This window comes from Acanthochromis polyacanthus, chromosome 20 (assembly GCF_021347895.1).
Source record: "Acanthochromis polyacanthus isolate Apoly-LR-REF ecotype Palm Island chromosome 20, KAUST_Apoly_ChrSc, whole genome shotgun sequence".
Classification (NCBI taxonomy): Eukaryota; Metazoa; Chordata; class Actinopteri; family Pomacentridae; genus Acanthochromis; species Acanthochromis polyacanthus.
The window spans coordinates 19,176,834-19,194,400 of NC_067132.1; the positions used below are offsets into that span (position 1 = coordinate 19,176,834).

The 17,567-nt window shown below is 40.3% G+C and overlaps 1 protein-coding gene across 6 annotated transcripts in view; it reads left to right on the plus strand.

The window, feature by feature from the left end:
* Positions 1-17,567, plus strand: part of atp8a2 (ATPase phospholipid transporting 8A2) — a 57,527-nt gene that overhangs the window by 18,306 nt on the left and 21,654 nt on the right. For all 6 annotated transcript variants that reach the window (XM_051940371.1, XM_051940372.1, XM_022195089.2 and 3 more), the window contains 9 exons: positions 4-79; positions 1,097-1,285; positions 1,359-1,408; positions 1,503-1,572; positions 1,659-1,743; positions 2,793-2,932; positions 4,158-4,296; positions 4,969-5,033; positions 14,315-14,487. In XM_051940371.1, coding sequence (XP_051796331.1) covers positions 4-79; positions 1,097-1,285; positions 1,359-1,408; positions 1,503-1,572; positions 1,659-1,743; positions 2,793-2,932; positions 4,158-4,296; positions 4,969-5,033; positions 14,315-14,487 — 987 coding nt within the window. The remainder of the gene's footprint in view (positions 1-3; positions 80-1,096; positions 1,286-1,358; positions 1,409-1,502; positions 1,573-1,658; positions 1,744-2,792; positions 2,933-4,157; positions 4,297-4,968; positions 5,034-14,314; positions 14,488-17,567) is intronic.

The window sequence follows — 17,567 nt, forward strand, 5'->3', positions numbered from 1 at the left end:
CAGCAATCTTCCGTCCAGCAGCCACAACTCTACAGAGTTTGACGACCCAGCTCTCATTCAAAACATTGAGAAGAACCATGTAGGTGTCTCAAAGGCTTTTCTCAGATTTCTCTATTTGACGCTATTAGAAGCTGCTGTCAACCCTTGTCTTGTCCTGCGGGTCAAAACTGACTCGTTTTTAAAGTTTGAAAATGTCGAAAAAAATATTTTTTTTCAGTGAAACTTCTGATGTTCACATTTTCAACATTTTTGGGAAATCTTTGAACATTTTTTGGTTGAAAAAAATAAATGTTAAAAATGTTTAAGAACATTCACAAAATTAACCAAAATCCAGTGAAATTCTCTGAATTTTGGTTGATTTTATGTGAATGCTCTTAACCCTCATGTTGTCCTTACCAAAAAATGTTGTTGCCTTGTCTGAAAAAAGTCCAAAAATTCAGAAATAATTTCCCCAAATTTATAAAAATTTGCAAAATCTTCAGGAAGAAAATTCCTGAAAGTTTCCCTCAAAAATTATTTTTTTAAAAAATAGAAAATCCCCAAATTTGACAGCAAAATTCACTGGATTTTGGTTGATTTTTTTCTGAATGTTCTTAAACATTTTTTAATTTGTTTTTTTCCACCAAAAAATGTTTAAAAATTTCCTACAAAATTTTGAAAATGTGGAAGTTTTCACTGTGAAAATATATATACATTTTCCACATTTTTAAAACTTTAAAACGGGTCAATTTGACCCGCAGGACGACAGGAGGATTAAAGAAAATATTAGAAATTTTCCTGATATATTTGTAATCACTTTAGATATTTTTATGATTTTATTTTGGAAGATTTTTACTCATTTTTTGAAAATATTTACAAGAATTTTCTTGCCAAATTAGGGGTATTTTTCTTAAAATACAACTTTTAAGGGAAACTTTTAAGGAATTATTGGAGTTTTCTTCCTGAAGGATTTGCAAATTTTCAGAAATTTGTAGAATTTTTTTGCTAAACTTTTGGATTTTTTTCAGACGAGGAAACAATATTTTTTGGTGCCTGTAAATGAGGACAACAGGAGGGTTAAACGTTACGCCCATTGTGTTTTTATGTGTGTGTTTAGCCTACATCACCTCAGATCTGCGAGTTCCTGACAATGATGGCGGTTTGCCACACGGTGGTACCAGAGAGGGAGGAGAACCAGATCATCTACCAGGCCTCCTCGCCAGACGAAGGCGCGCTGGTCAAAGGAGCCAAAGGCCTCGGCTTCGTGTTCACAGCTCGGACCCCACATTCAGTCATTATTGACGCTGTATGTGCTCACATTTCTCTGGAATTACAGCTGCTTGTTGGACTGGAGTTTATTATTCTTCTGTGTCTTCCAGAGAGGAAACGAGATGAGCTATGAACTCCTAAATGTGCTCGAGTTTTCCAGGTAATCCTCTCCGTTATTGCTCTTCTCAACCAGTAAATAATTCTTGAAAGATGACTGTTGTGCGTTGAAACTAAACCCACTGATTTCTTCACAGTAACCGCAAACGCATGTCTGTGGTGGTCAGGACGCCCAGTGGGAGGCTACGGCTGTACTGCAAAGGAGCTGTATGTTTATCTCATCATGGGTATCATTCAGCACTCCAAACGTCGTGACATATTTTTCATTTAATGCAGAATTTCTTTTTTTGCAGGATAATGTTATTTTCGAGCGCCTGACGGAAGCATCTCAGTATAAAGATTTAACTGTTGCTCATCTGGAACAGTTTGCTACTGAAGGTAGGGAGGGGAAAAAGGGAGAAAAAAGGAGCTGAATTGGTACGGTGGACATCTGTTTTTCTCTGTGTTTATTTCAGTACCCATCCACTTTAGGTAGCTGCATTAGCTCTTCTCTAGCTTTGATTTGCTTGTGTTTGAAGATGGTTTTTTTCATACATAAGAAGTGTAGATTTAAAGCTACAGTAGGTGGAAATCTAGACAGAAAACACCAGAATTAGAAAACACTGTCCTGCTGTCCCTCCTACGAGACAAGCATAGGCATATTTACACGCTTCAAACACACCAAAATAGTCCAGCTAAAAGTCAGCTTTCATCTGTGGCTCTTCATAGTACACGGCTCCCATCCTCCTGAGTGAAAGTCCTCCTGATCCTATTCTGTCACCACATCCTATTACCACAGTGGGCTTTGCTGCTCTCTCTGATGGGATCCGTGTCAGAAGCTCTGTGATTGGATGAAATCCTCTTCAAAGAGCTGGGAGGAGGGGCAGACTTTTACTTTCCTCTAAGATGACTTGAATTCCAATATATTGAGAGGTTATTGAGAATTTTTTTTGCCCAGTCATGCCAAAAAATACTGCTTATCTCCACTTTAAATTACAGCTTTGATGGCTTTGGGAGTAACTTAACAACATGAACAAAAAGGCATTTTGCAGTCCGATGTTGGCTTGTGCAGCATTGACTCATGAGTTCATTTAGTCATCACCTTAAAGACTTTCATCTGCAATCTTAAGCAAAAAATTAAGCAGAATATGTCCAGGAACACATCCAGTCAGCCAGCCAATAGATGCAAAATCAGTTATCAGTGGTGTCCGGCTTACAACTTTAGATTGATACACATTTAGATCTATTGTACATGTCAAGATGTGGCATCACTTAGTCCCACCTCCAGCTGAGGGTTCAGTTCCATCAGTCAGCATCACCTTCTCCTGGGTTTTCTCCCTTCTTTCTGCTTTTTCCAGTATAAAAGCATTGGACTATTCACTCCTTCTTGAAGACGGCTATTTCTCCTCTCAGTGTTTGATCATCTCCTGCTCTCTCTTCCCACTCAGGCCTGAGGACGCTGTGTTTTGCGTACGTGGACCTGGAGGAAGACGCCTATCAGGAGTGGCTGAAGGAATACAATCGTGTCAGCATCGTACTCAAAGACCGCGCTCAGAAACTGGAGGAGGTTTATGAGCTGCTGGAAAAGGTAAACGCACCATCTCTTTATCTGTAGGGATGTTTTGGGGAAAGCAAAGAGCCTGGAATCTTAAAATCTCTGTTTTAAGAGTTAATTAACCTAATTAGGCAAGTCTTTTTAAGCACTTCAAGGCAGCAGTGTTGTCTGTTTTTTGTCTGTGATAATCTGGCTTAGTATCGATATGTGTCAGAGCATGGTTTAGTGTGTTGTAGTGTTACTATTTATTTATGTTATGATGGGAAAACACTAAATAATATTTGGACATGTTAAAAATTGACATTCTAGTGGAAAATTTGACTGACAGGTGAACTTTCTGGAGTGGACAAGTTTATTATGTTTAAATTCCTTTTTGTCGTGAATATTAAATTGAATAGCAGTATTGATAAATTCCTTTCACTTAAACTTGCACACTCAGAAACACACATATCTTGGCTGCCAGCAGGTGGCAGAGTGGCTCCATTGACTCCAAACTCAGAGCAAATTATGGTCCTACTTCATTACTCATCCTTAAATTGCATTGCAGTTAGATTTATCTTAAGTGTGTGTGTTATTTGTGTTCTATCACAATGTAAAGACATTTACCGGCCTTTGTGTGAAGGCAGAGCATTGCAGAAGGCTTGAAAAAGTTAAGCAACAGGATAATGGAGACTTCAGTCAAGGGCTGAGCTGATAAGTGTGGAGACCAAGAATTTACAGGAGAGATTCGAGGTGAGAAAAGTAAGTGAGGAGGTTAGAAAAAAAAGAGGAAGCAGCAGCAGCAGGAGGAGGAGAAGGAGGGGAGCTCCGACTGGGAGACCACAAGGGTAATTACCTGCACCAGCCTGCCAAAAGCTCCATAAAACTGGAGTCAACAACACAGCAGTGTTAACTTGTGCGTCTGTTTGTGTGTGTGTGTCTAATGAGGGTACACATGCATTTAAATGCTGAACAAATTAAAGCAGGGGAGGCGGTGGGGGGGAGGTAATGGCTTACTTCTTGGCACGAAGAAACAGAGTTGGTACAGAGGTTCAAAATGAGGTGCTTTACCAACTGGGCTGAATCTGCTGGCATCACTGTCATCCCCAAATTAGATGTGGATGATGCTCTCCAGAGAGAAAGAGTCCTCACATGCAGGCTGGTGATGCCCGGCTGAGTTTGTAGCTTCAATGTGATGATCTATTTTGTGCCGTGTTTTGTTTTTGCTCCCTTTTTTTTTGGAAACTGCATGTCAAGTTCTTTCTTCATCCATTAACAGAACCTAATGCTGCTGGGTGCTACAGCCATAGAGGACCGTCTCCAGGCGGGCGTCCCAGAAACAATCGCCACTCTGATGAGGGCTGACATCAAGATCTGGGTCCTCACTGGAGACAAGCAGGAGACTGCAATCAACATAGGTGAGAGGAAAGCATTCAAGTGACACTATGCCCATCCTGCAAAAGACGGGAAGTTGCTGCGGCAGTTGTGGAGTTGATTAAGTCATGGCTGGGAGAATAGCAGGCATTATCTGGGCTGAGAGATGCCTGACATGCCTCCATTCTCTAAGTGAATTGTGCAAGCAGCCGTTAGGGTTTGTAGCCGTTGTGTAGCCGTGGTACAGCAGTGACATGAGCATGTTCAGTTTCTTGGCAGTCTAGAAGGAAGCCGGTGGCAGATGTCCAAGAAAAACAGGGCTTGGAAAAACTAAATCTGAGCAGACACTTGTCGCTCTTAGTTTAAAAGCTGGGAAATCCTTTGAGACTACAGCGTGCAGATCCCCCTTTTTCATTTTTCACACAGCTGTGCGCGAGTGAAATGATATCCTGCATTAGCCAACATCCTGATCCACCACAGCTGTATTAGCTTTAAGTAATTGTCAGTTCGCTTTTTTTTAAATTTCCTGTGTTTAATTAATACATGATCCAGTTGAAGCGTGCATAGCAGATTGCTATCGGGATACAAGACGGGCTCAGATTGTTGTGTGAGGCAGGATTTTGTAATTTCGCTCATGCATGTGACAAGTTTTTCACCTGTGTTTTGGGTTCGAGTAAATCTAATCTCTTTCCCATCCCCCCCCCTCTGCCTCTCAGGTTACTCCTGTCGCCTGGTGACACACGGCATGTCCCTCATCATCGTAAACGAGGACTCTCTGGATGTGAGTAGACCCTCCTCTTCCTCCTGAAGGCCTCCTCCTTCACGTCTGCGTACAGTGCATTGTGTTTACAGGAGGGATGGGGTTATGTGTTGGGGTCCTGAGCAGGTTACCGTGGGAGCTAAGGTGTGGTCCGCCGCCAGATTGGTGGGTGGGACTCTTTGTGTGCTCACAGGTGCAGGTAATTAAAGTCTCTGGTGTCCCCCTTTAGAGAAAGGGATGAAACGAGACAAGCACTGAACTATCACTTCTCTCAGTGGCCTGACTTTGCCTTCCTTATCTAACCTATTTCTAGCTTAATGCCAGACACTCATTTTAAGTGTTCAGTTACTTCATATTGCTTCTTAGAGTGAGATCTGAGACGTTCTTTATCTCCTAAATTAAATTTTCTTTACCCCAGTTTTGCGTTCTGTGCATCAGGTTTCATGTGGGACGGCTTTGCTAAAGTGGCTGATTGCTGTCATGTGTCTTTGTGTGTCTGTCATGTGTCTCTGTGTCGTTCAGACAGTCTCCCAGACTCCGACACGTACAGCGCTCTCACACACACACACAGACGATCACAGTGTGTTCCCTTTTACAGAGTTTGTTTATATGTGAGATGTGGGGAGATTATACCTCATAAATTTCAAGCGTAAACACTGCGTGCGTGCTTGTGTGTATTTGTTTAAGGCTATGTGTGCGAGTGCGGGTTTGTAGGCCCAAAGTGTGTGTTAAACCTCGATGGAGAGACATCTATGTTTACGCTGAGCATCACATGGAGCTTGTGAGGGAGCTTGCAGAATAATTTTATTGGTCTACAGCATGATCAGCATTCTCGTATTATGTTTAATTTCAGAGAAGGGGACTGGTTGAGAAATTGTGCTCTTTTACACTTATAGATAGTGAGGCCTGGAGGCTTCCAGACTTTGGGAACTGCTGGTCAAAAGCCAGACAGCGTGCAAGGCCACTTATTCGCTGAGCACATGGAGTTGAATTGGGTGAACATTTAATGTTTAGGCAATAAGGGCGCATTAGACTGAGCATTGCTTTTTCAATCAACATAAAGGGGTGAGAGCCTGTAGAGTTAACACTGTAAACGGTCGATCTTAATATGGTTTATTCGCAGCCTTTTTGCTGTGTTTGATCGAATACAGATTGATTGTTGTCTGGCTCCGAGGATGAAACATTCACTTCGATTGTGACAACATCCTCCCATTTGTACATATTTGAAATTCTTATCTATGCACTCTAATTGCAGGCAAAGTGAATGTTAATCCCATCTTTCTTGGAAAATGGCTCTGCAGAGATTTCAACATAAATGACACATAAGACAGATGTTTTTGTTATTGTAAGATGTGAGTATTTTTTGTACTTACATGCCAGAAAAGAAAAACTTTCTAATCCTTTACACTGGGACTACTTTCAGGCAGAAAAACAAACAACAATCTCTTGTACAGCTGAGTGACTTGAAATGAGGCAGAAGAGGGTAACCATGAACCATCGCTGAGAGGTGCTGTCTAAAGATGAAGCTTGCAGTATAAACAAAAAAGAGGGCGGTGGGTTGCTGTTGCTGAGCTGATCCAGCAAACTTTGTTTAGAACTTGCAAATTTTTCAGACAACTCTTTGTATTAATGAGAGCTGGAGGAAAGCGATGAGGCCACTTGTAAAAGCTAGTTCTGTGATTACAGCATGAACAGATCCACAGGTTGTTTTTCAAAATAAAGCGCTCATGATGACTGGAACTGTCGTTGACTGTTGTGTCGTCTTGTGGATCAAAATTGACCCGTTTAAAAATTTGAAAATGTGGGGAAAAAATTATATGTTCACAGTGAAACTTCTTGATGTCCACATTTTCAACATTTTTGGGAAATTTTGGAACATTTTTGGTGGAAAAAAATGTTTAAAATGTTTCTTAAGAACATTCACAAAAAAATCAACCAAAATCCAGCGAAATTCAAAAATATTAGAAGTTTAACTGATATATTTGTGATCACTTTAGATATTTTTAGGATTCTTTTTGAAGATTTTTAAACATTTTTTGAAAATATTTACCAGGATTTTCTTGCCAAACTTGGTCTATTTTTTTAAATAAGACTTTTATTCATTAAGTAATTTTTTGGCCTTTTCTTTATTTGATAGTCACAGTGAAAGAGACAGGAAACAGGGAGAAGAGCTGGGGGAAGACATGCAGCAAAGGGCCGCGAGCGGGAATTTGAACCCCTAAGGGAGACTTTTAATGAATCATTGGAATGTACTTCCTGAAGTTTTTGCAACTTTTCAGAAATTTGGGATTTTTTTGCTGAATTTTTGGATTTTTTCAGACAAGGAAACTCTATTTTTTGGTTCCCGTAAATGAGGACAACAGGAGGCTTAAAATTAATTTATGTAATTCAGTTTCAGGGTTTCCTTATTCAGACAAAGACTTCATGTAGCAACAATTTACAACAACTTGGCTGGATATGCATCTTTTAGCTGGAAATCTTGGCCTCAGATCACTAAAACGGGGACTATCCACCCTGAGATCGGTCCTTCAACGAGCCTTTGAAGGTTCAGCAACTCCAGGGGGCCTGATTCTGGCTTTCCTGTTTAAAAGACGAAGGACAAAAAATGACATATCGGTCTAGAGTGAAAAGATGTTTTCCTGACTTGAAAAATAAATGCTATAATTCAAAGGGCTTTTGTGAAGTGGTTGTACGAACACATTCTTGTTGGCTGCGTGTCACACGTGTACTGATGCAGAAAAGCTGTGAGGCCCAGCTGCTTAAACATAAACGAAGGGTCATATGCAGACCTTTTCTTGTGATGAGTACATGATCTACAGTACGCTTTAGTGCTCCGAGTGTTTGCAGAACACTTTCAAGTGACTGTAGATGCAACGCGGCAAACACAAGACAGGGCGGCATCCTTTATCATCACTGTTTATGGCTTCCATAAACATCTTAATAATAACTCCAAGGCCGAAAATCTGGATTTAAATTTGGACACGTTTGTAAGAGAAGAGCCGCTCTCATGTGTGGTGTCAGTCACACTTGTCTATCAGGACGACTTCAAAGAGCTCCAGTTATGACTGATGCAGATGAAAGTCACACCATCTTCAGCGAAACACTTATCTGGCACCTAAAATAACCCGTGTCAGCTTCGTTATGCATGTGGGCCTGTTTGAGAGTGTAACCTGCATGGGAGTAAAAACAGAAGCTGCGTATGGACAGCTTTCCTCGTGGTTGACCTCTTGCTCCCATTTTTTAAAAATTTGTCCCACATTTTTCCACTTCAGGCAGCAGATGCAACCCCTCTCTAGTCCATTCTCCGTCCTTCCTTGCCCCACTAACTCCACATCTGTCAGTGCGATCTCTGTGCATGGGAAGCGACCACACACCCCGAGGAAAAATGCGTGCGCATCAGACGGAGAGTCGAGAAGAGCGGAAACAAGCAACAAAATATGTGTTTATCTTTGCGGAAACACAAAAGTGTGTTTGTGAACAAAGCAGGGGCAGTGTTTATTGTACTTCATGTATGAGACAGACAATCTGGAAAGAGAAAGGCAGAGTGGAAGAGGGGGGAAGATCTGGCTGAGCCATGTGAGGGCGATGAGTGAGTGGTAATGTGATCTCCTTTTGGTGCTCCTCCTCATCAAAACAAACCCAGTGAGCAATGCCTCCTGGGTAAACGGTTTGCGATCGCTGAAGCTGTGACAAGCGCCATCTGTCACCTTCGGATCACATGCCACACACAGACTGACACAAATCTCTGCCTCTGTTTAGTCAATACTAAGCATGAAGATGTAAATTCCCCTTTTTGTCTTCTTATTTCCATCTTGGAATCTGAATCTGACACACACACATCATCCTGTTTACAGTAGGCCAACTGAGACTGAATTTTATGGGGCAATATAAGGGACCGATATAGTTTTTTCAGGTCTGATACTGATGCAGATTATTGTTTGCTAAAGTCCAGTAACTGATTTCCAGAACCAATACACATTCAATTTTATGTTTAAACAGTGTTTAATAGCATGGAACCCAGCATTCACACTAGGCTTCTTCATTAATAAGAATAACTAAAGTCAATTATGTATGCTAACAGGAGAGATGAAGCCAGAGCATCCATGACACTACGACATTCTGAGTTTGCTAATCGTTTAGTTTATTGAGATTAATCAAGTTTGTCTATCTGCTTTTCATCTCTGTTTAATTAATTTTTACTATTCTGTCACTTTTGTTACTCATCAAGGCCTGTATTTGAAAATATTATTAATTATTGTTTGTCAGAGTCTGTTTTTGGATAATCTGTGGCTGCTTACTAATTTAGCTGCTAGCTGTTAGCATAGCCTTAGCCGCTGTGAAAATGGCTAACTTCCTGGTTTGTGGCAATGGCTTGGGAACTGGAGTCAAACTGGCCTGTATTGCATGTTTAATTCTATATTCTTCCAACTCGCTTAATATTCACCAACAGTGAATTTATATTTAATCTTAGGTAGTATATCAAATATAACACAAATGAAATTCATTGCAATATATCCTCTTCACTAAACCACCTACTCTGTCAAGCTAGCTATGACATTTATGCTACAAATTTAGCAAAATATTGCTCTTAGTGTGTAATAGTCGCATTTAGTAACTGCTAAGTCAAGACATAAACAGTGTCGCAGTGGACGCTTTATTTAGCGGGAAAGCAGACTATTAAATTTTAGCGATTTTTATTTAATTCCATGAACATTTAATCGTGTAACATGAGCATTAGTTTGACTCCTATTAATGTATAATGTATAGGAAGACTGGGCTTCGATATAGCAAATGAATGTGATACACATTAGTTAAAGAGAGATATAAAGATGGACACATTGTTCATTAGCTTTTTGAAAACATATTTTCTGATCTAGCAGTAAAGATTGCCACTTGACACCCCTCTGTTTACCCTGCTTGCTGCAAATGTGTCTCATAGTATTACAGACAATGAAATTAAAGTGCTCTGTTCTGCAAACTACGGTATATGCAGACACCACTTTTAACTTATCCCAAGCCTTGTTTTCTGCAATAAGTTCTTTAAAAATAAGCAGTTATATTGGATAATGTATATATGCCAGTACCGATATATCTGTGATGAGCCTAAATCAGCCGTGCTCTCCTGTTTACCCAAGATGCAGTGGCGCACGGTCACCCTGATCAGCTCGATAGTTCTGAATATACATTTCATCCAACTTTCTCACAATCTCCCCCATCATCCTTGTCACGCTGCCCGCAGTACAACTCTTAAACAAACAAGATCTTTCTTCTGCTCATTAATCATTTGCACACACACACACACACACACGTTTTGTGATGCCTCGACTTGCATGTTTTGTTGTCCCGGCATTTTCTTATTTTCCAATAGCTTGCTGAGCACCAGACCTCTCAGTGTTGAAGTCCACATGTGTGTGTATTTCAGGCTCAGGCAGCAGAGGATGTGGGTGTTTGCACAGATGCACAGTCTGATGATTAAACGGTATATTAAATCTCACTGGTGACAGAATTTGCACTGCAAACACGAGCATGTCTTCCTCCGCCTTCTTTTCACTCAGCGGTTTCCGCTCTGTCTTTCAGCCTTTTCCCAAGTCTGGTTCACACTCCTCGCCTTCCGTCCTTCCTCTTTTCTTTGTACCCTGGCGTATTTATCTTGCTTAATGCGTCGTTGTATATTTTATACTGTGGCTATGTTCATTTATCATGAAGTGATTGGGCTGTTCCTGGAGTGGGTGGCCTGGAATGGATCAGCTTTTGGCTTCCCCCGTCCTCAGTGTTCATTTATAGAGGTGTGCATTTGTTTGCGCGTATGCATTTTATGGTAAAGTATGCAATGAGAGAAGGTGACCTGCGATATCTCAAACCGCCTCCATGCCCTGCCCATTCTGTGGTCCAAATATAAACCTGATAAAGTTCCATGCTGACGGGCCTGTGAACACAGCCTACAAAGTGTGTGCATATGTGTGTTGGAAAGTTCTGCTTTCTTCAAGACCAGATGCGTATGAAAAATAAACATTTAGTTTGGAACCTGAAATGCTTGCTAATGAGATCTGTCATATTGTAAGTGGTGCAATCAAAGAATTAAGCCTTTTTTCCTCTACAGCCTCCAAAAATAGGAGGTAATTTAGCGTGAGAAAGAGGGGAAACTGCATAATAATGCATTTTTTTCTTTCTTGTCTCGTGTTTTTTCTCTCTTTGAGAAAGTATTAACAGATCGTAGTGGACCCTTGTGAGCCATTTTATACGCGTTTATGCAACGCTCTTTTGTCAGGAAGATACAGTTCGGTCTGGACTTGCTGCTCTGCAGGTGACTGCCTTTTAGCTTCAAGACCTAAATAGTGTTTGTAGCTCAGTTGCCTTTTCAATCTTCTCAAGCTTAGCCTGGTTATTATCTCAGGTTGGCTTAAGCACGGCTAAAGCTCAGACTGGCCCTGCTGTGTGACTGCGCCTTTATAACCTGATGTTTACACTGATTCATGCTATAGTGAATGTCAGACACAGCTAGTCACTGAGATATTACGATATTCTTCTTAGTAAGCTGGATTTGAATTAGGGATCTAGTTTTTCTGCCAAGTGTGTTACAATATGAAAATGTATGAGTTTTTGCCAGATAACTCTATTGAGAAGCAGTTCATTTTGAAGTGGATTGCATTTGCATTTGAAATAAAAAAAATGACAAAAAAGCCCTTTTGAACCTCTCTTATACAGTTTTTACACTGCCAAAAGCTTTCCTATAACGCTGTTTGCTTCGAATGGTGTTCAGATCTGGCTTTGCCCTCGTCATACAGAGCTTTTTGTTTCCAATTTAAATGGTCAACCAAATTAGTTCTAATTTTGAATTGAATTAGAAGGTACTGCTGACAGAGCCTGTTTTTGTCCAATGCCATCCTTTCTGTAGCTGAAATATTTTCCAACTACTGCAGCTTATTCTTCCTCTGCAGTGTTTCTCAGATTCTCATTCGCTGTGCATGTAAACAAACTCTGTGTCTTTAAATAAAACTTATAAAAAATCTGTGTATTGAAGAACTTTTAAAGTATATGATCTATCAGACAGACTTACCTTGTAGACTGTGCAGGTTTTCTTTTTGTATTAAGCAGGGAGAAAGTACAGTGTTATGTCTGTGAGTTGAGCTGCGTTACTTCACTTGGCGATGTGACTATTGCACGAGAATACAACACATTGTTGATGCTGAAACAATACATCATAGAGCCCCAGTTTAAATGTGAAATTAGCGACTGTTGCCTCACACGTTTACGGTATCAGACCCGACACAGACATTTCTACAGGTCCTTAATAACTGCGTTTTTTTAAAAATTAATTTTATACTAGTTTACTTTGCATTATGCTGCAGAGGCTTCTTGTCCACTCTGTGATGAAGTGACGACAAACAGATCCCCATCTTTCACACAGGCTCTGCATGTACATCCACACAACCCCCTGTGCGTTTACATGCCAACACATACACTCATACATGCATACACGTGTTGTACTCCTCTATAAAAACACATGCACTACACACACACACACACACACACACATAGTCCCTTTGAGTTTCGGGACTCTGACAACCTGTAATCTCCTCTAATCCTTTCATTATGTTTTTGTTTTCCTTTCCTCTGTTTGGGGGAAAAAGGTGAATGCAAACAGGAATTCCGGCATACAAAGAAAAACACACAGCCTCGGGCTGAGAAAACAAGAGCAGGGAATTTTTGGGAAGAGGCGGGACACTTGTGTGTGGAGGGTACGCATGTGTGCATCGCTATTTGGCAAGAAGAAGAGAGACTGCATTGTTCGTGTGATTGTGTTACATACATGTATGCGTGTTCGCTGTGCTCACGCTGGTCGCTGGACGGAGGGGTCACCTCTCTGTGGGTCACTGGATTCTCTCAGGTCAGACGGCCGCCAATAACCCACTGTGAGAGACTGAGAGGATTCTTCATGGCGCCAAATTTTTGTGCATTTTTGCGTCTAGAGCTGTGTCTTGCGTCGCTGCTTGCTGCGTGTTTGGTTGTGTTTGCCCATCTTTCCACAAACAAGTCATGTTAGGGGTCATTTCATTTCACGTCAATCCTCATTTATTATGAGAATAAGCTGAATTCCACGTGCACAACCAAGAAAGCTGTCCCCAGATAGAGTTAGTGAGCTGTTTGTTACAGTATTGATGGATAAAACATTCCTGTTCCAGGTGTTTACTGTTTGAATGGTTTTGGCTTTAACATGAATCCACCTGGTGATCTCCTTTAGATAAAGAATTCCTAGAAGTCAGAGCGAGGACTGTCTCCATTAATCTCAAACATAGTTGTCACTGTTTGGATGTTGTTCATTGATAGTACATTTCTATAAATGTACGGGTAACATTGAGATCTCATGGAAGCCGTCTTTTCAAGAGTTCAGGTGTTCATGTGTTCATGTCTGGTTGTGGGGGTGAGCTTGTAGCGTGTCTGGTTCTCCACATGGAATTCATTACATCTCTGTGGGTTGTTTATTTTCTCTATTAATCCCTGTTCCTCTATTATCAAGAGCTCCATCAAAACTGCCCCAAACTACTGCCCTGCAGGCGAGCTGGCATTTAAACAAACACAGACACGCTTAGACTGTGCAGTTACACATGAATGATGTATTTTTCTCTGCTACGTCATTAGTCTTTTATCTATCTTTTATCTATCTTCTGGTTTTGTCTCCACAATATGTTGCTGCTTTCCCAAAACAGATTTAAGATTTCCCCGCATGGTTGAGCATGCCTTCAGGTCCTCGTACCGTCAGCATGTTGTGATGATGTGGAGCGACTGTGAACTTTATATTGGCATTCTTAATTGTTTAGTGTGCACAGAAGCAGATTGTTTCCCCCAGATGAAAGCAAACTGTGCAACCAGGAGCATGTGTCTTCCATTTACTTGGAGTGGTTTTGACCTTTCAGCAAATTGGTCTGTGTGTTTTGATGTGTGTGATTTGTATTTTCACCGCTTTGTGAAGCCGCAAAAAGCATAAAACCTGAAAATCTGGTCAGAAGAAGAGTCCTTTTCTGTGTCGGATTTGGAGTTATGTTTAGTTGGGAAGCAGATTTAAGATTGTTGGCACTCGTGGTGGGGTTAGAGGTTAGGTTTTTACAGTAAGCTAACAACATTTCTCGATATATGCTTAAGCCTTGTGTGTTGCTAATTTAAGATATCTGCAGAAAAGATGTTCAAGATGGAGCGCTATGTGTGAAAACCTCTGTTTGGGGAAGGGGGAGCTACAGTCATTCTTTCTTGATGGGAAGAAATTCAATATAGACCTAAATGCTCCCTTCTGTGTCTTCTTGCAGGCTACTCGTGCCACGCTCACAACTCACTGCTCATCCCTCGGCGACTCTCTGAGGAAAGAAAACGAGCTGGCGCTGATCATCGATGGCCAGACGCTGAAATACGCCCTGTCCTTCGAGCTCCGCCAGGCCTTCCTCGACTTGGCGTTATCCTGCAAAGCTGTCATCTGCTGCCGGTACAGAAAACTCATTCGTCATACACACTGACACATGCATAATCAGACTAAATTGTCTGGTCCAGAATACCTGGAATAGATTGGAAAGATGCTGAATTCATAAAGCATTTTAGTGTTTTAACTTAGTTACTGTTTAAGTTTTCCTTTGTGGTGCCGTTACAATATATTAATCACATTTTGTCCATGATGTAGCTCATGGAATAATTGAAAATGAAAATAAGATGCCTTTATGTCTGATGAAATTTCGTTCTGTTGGAAAATATCTGGTGAAATTTACTTAATCCCGCAAAAGTACCATGAATGTGAAAATCTCACGAAAGCACACCCTAAACTCATAGGAAACGGCAACGTGGACGAAGTTTACGTCTTCTGACTGAAAAACTGTAACAAATCCGGCTGACAGGAGTCTAGACAAAGTCTGGAATTTTAATCTGTCAAGACAACAAGCACACTGTATAAGAAACACTTTAACAGATATGTTGGATCATTGGTCTCTTGTGGGAAAGTCCCACTGCACGAATAAAAAGGGAGAGCATATCCGCATAGTGACAATTTCACGCTCCCTAAAGAGTTTTTAATGCAATATTTCATCCTGCAAAGTCACACCCTTGGTTCTTAGCTGTTTCTTTTGTTGTGCATCATTATGTAACTGGGGTTGAATGTTGCACACTCTATACCTTTGATGAAAACATACCTGCAAGCTTCTGTCCTGCTCAGGTAAAAAAAATGCTGTAAAGGTCCTTTAAGTTTAACCCTTCTGTTGTACTGTGGGTCAAAATCGACCCGTTTTAAAGTTTGAAAATGTGGAAAAAAAATTATATTTTCACAGTGAAACTTCTGATGTCCACATTTTCAACATTTTTGGGAAATCTTTGAATATTTTTTGGTGGAAAAAATGAAATGCTAAAAATGTTTCTTAAGGACATTCACAAAAAAATCAACGAAAATCCAGCGAAATTCGCTGGATTTTGATAAAAAAAATTTTGTGAATGTTCTTAAAGAAAATATTAGAAGTTTTACTGATATATATGTCATCACTTTAGATATTTTTTTAGGAATTTCTGGAAGATTTTTACTAATTTTTTGAGAATATTTACAAGAATTTTCATGCCAAATTTGGGTGATTTAAAAAAAATAAAACATTTAAGACACTATTGGAATTTTCTTCCTGAAGGTTTTGCAAGTTTTCAGAAATTTGAGGATTTTTTTTTCTAAATTTTTGAATTTTTTCAGACAAGGAAACAATATTTTTTGGTGCCGGTAAATGAAGACAACAGGAGGGTTAAAGAAACTAAATGTCCAAGTTGTGCGCCTATGAATTAAAAATGTATACAAACACATGCAAAAACAGATTGATCGTAGCTCTACTGTGTGCGTGATAAAGACAGAAATTGTGTGCGTGTCCGTCTGCAGGCTTGCATACCTGTGTTTGCGTCAGTTCGTAAAGGTTGCTGGTTGCCCACGGTCAGCAAATGAATGAGGATGATGAAAGTCTGTCAGGAGTAATGTAATACAGCACGATGCATGGAAATGTCATGACTCACGGATGGGATCACTGGACCGGGCACTGACACACACACATGCACATTGCCATTAGACATTTCCATTGATACAAAGTGCACTCCGTTCATATAATGTTTACTGCATGTTGCCTTCTTTGGTCATGTTCCACTCGGTACCAGCTGTGATGTTAAACAAAAGAGTTTCCACTCGTCTTTTGTCTGTCTGTGTGTGTGTGTGTGTGTGTGTGTAGCCAGGAGGGAGGTAATCGACTCTCCCTTGCATATCCGAGCCATATCCGGACTCAGATCTCACAGGCCTTGCAAACAGCCTCCAGCTTCCTTTCCTGTACCCTTCACTCTTTATATCCTCTGTGCATCTTTTTCTCTCCGAATTCCTCCATTTCTTCTTTGGCTGGAGCTTGGTGATGAAAATTAATTGTTGCAGACCAAATTAACCCTCATTAGTGTGTTCCAGGCATACCAAGATTGGCCTGCTAAGCCCATCACCGTCTTTTTTCCAGTTTTAGATCATCTTTTAAATGAGCGGTTACTTCTTGTACAGATACTGGCTACAATTGGCTCTCTTTAAAATTAGAAAAAGAGCAAAAATACTTTAGAAATCAGGAAAAAAGCACTGATTTTAGTTGATATCTGTGTTTCATGATGTTGTTCTGTCCCTCTAAACCTCTTTGGGTGTGTAACTAATAGGTGCAATGATTCCAGAGCACACTATAACTACATGTCATTATTTTTTTTCTTCAAGAGAGGAAATAGAATATTCACAATTTGCATAATTCTAAACTAATATTCATTTTTATGCTCTTGAAAGTTCAATCATCACTAAAGCATGGGTCAAGCAAGAGAACCAGCAATAACAAATACGGTTGTCATACTGACATTTAAAGTGTTCATTAATTCATGAAAACATTCCACCTTTAAAGTTGCTGGTAGTTGCCGGTTTCCTTTGAGCGACACAGTCAATTAAATCGTTTTTCCGCTGGGCTGTATGTTGACTAGTAAAGATGAAAAAGCAGGAAAATATCCTTTCATTTTTTGGAACGGCTAAAAAGGCAAGAATAATAATGCAAAAAAATTACTACTTTGAAGCCCTTATTTGAATCTGTACAGCTCATTTATCTCCATTATTTCTAGAGTCCATGTTTGGGTCGGAAGTCGGGTTTATTTACAAAAATAACCTAATAAGACTGTCGGCGTGCAGTGTACCATATAATTTTCATTTGACAGGGAACATCATTCTGAGACAATATGGAAATGATCCATTAGATGAAATTTAACTTGTTCTTTTTGTAAATAAATGAGCTGCACATGATGACTTTATGAACTATTCGTGCGGTCGGACTGACGTCTGATCGCGTGGTCAGCTAGAGTTGACTGATGTATGTATAGTTGCCACTGTAGCCGCGCAAATGAGCCACAACGTAACCGTGCACATGCATCAAAGGTGCACTCTGGTTCTCAAACAAATAGACACCCTTGCATGTGACCCTTCAACACAAAACAAAAATGTAATTCCAAGGAATGCTTAAGCCAACAGTTGAGCTGCTCAGACTCTTTAAT